This window comes from Monoraphidium neglectum (genome assembly GCF_000611645.1).
Source record: "Monoraphidium neglectum strain SAG 48.87 unplaced genomic scaffold scaffold00261, whole genome shotgun sequence".
NCBI classification, from domain to species: Eukaryota; Viridiplantae; Chlorophyta; class Chlorophyceae; order Sphaeropleales; family Selenastraceae; genus Monoraphidium; species Monoraphidium neglectum.
Window position 1 is genome coordinate 10582 of NW_014013367.1, and position 814 is coordinate 11395.

Sequence of the window (814 nt, forward strand, 5' to 3'; positions counted from 1 at the left end):
GTGCGTGTGTGTGTGTGTGTGTGTGTGTGTGTGTGTGTGTGTGTGTGTGTGTGTGTGTGTGTGTGTGTCTGTGTGTGTGTACGTGTGTGTGCGTGTGCGCACGCGCGTGCCAGCTGGGTGGTGGGGCATGACCAAGTGGGTGGATAGGTGAGTGGAGGTACGGGAGAAGCTCGCACCGGGCCTCAGGAGGGGGACTTCGCGGGATTGGTAAGCGCGTGCAGCCTGCAAGGGGCCAGGCACCCACGCACACGCGTATCTCGGCGCAATAGCAGGGCCTTTTGGATGGGGTTTAGGGATGCTGTGCCCGCGCTGCTGCCTCAAGTTGTGAAGAGCAGGCGAGTTAGTACGAGGGCAGCAGATCAATCAGCATGGAGGGTGCTGACTTGTGCATGCGGGTGGTTGTCCCTGGTCACAAAAGGCGACGCACCGCCATATTCGTCCCTGACGGCCTGAAAGAGCGCGCTGCCCTTTGCCTCCAGGGCGCTGATGTCATCCTTACTCGTGATTGCCACAATGCCCACAGGGTTCTGGCCGGCCAGAATCTGGGTGGACGTTTACGGAGGGCAGGAACACAGCAACAGACCATTGTATGAGTTTGGTTCAAGGGGCTTTCCATTGCAACACCTCAGAGTCGTGTTTATGTGCAGACGAGTGCCGCATCGGCCATCAAAGCGGTGCCAGCCCATTGACAGCCGGCCGCTCCTGCTGGGGAAAAGCATGCATTCGGCTGACACGGCACGACGCGCATCTTGACAGTCTGGCATGCACGCGTGCTCGCGCCTTGGCCCCCCCCTCCCCTCCCCCCTCCCCGCAC

General features: G+C 60.7%; 1 protein-coding gene across 1 annotated transcript in view; it reads right to left on the bottom strand.

Annotated features, from left to right (window-relative positions):
* Positions 1 to 814, bottom strand: part of MNEG_2334 (hypothetical protein) — a gene marked incomplete at both ends in the record, with an annotated part of 9730 nt that overhangs the window by 5085 nt on the left and 3831 nt on the right. The window contains one exon of the mRNA XM_014049188.1: positions 428 to 542. Within this exon, the coding sequence (XP_013904642.1) occupies positions 428 to 542 (115 nt within the window). The remainder of the gene's footprint in view (positions 1 to 427; positions 543 to 814) is intronic.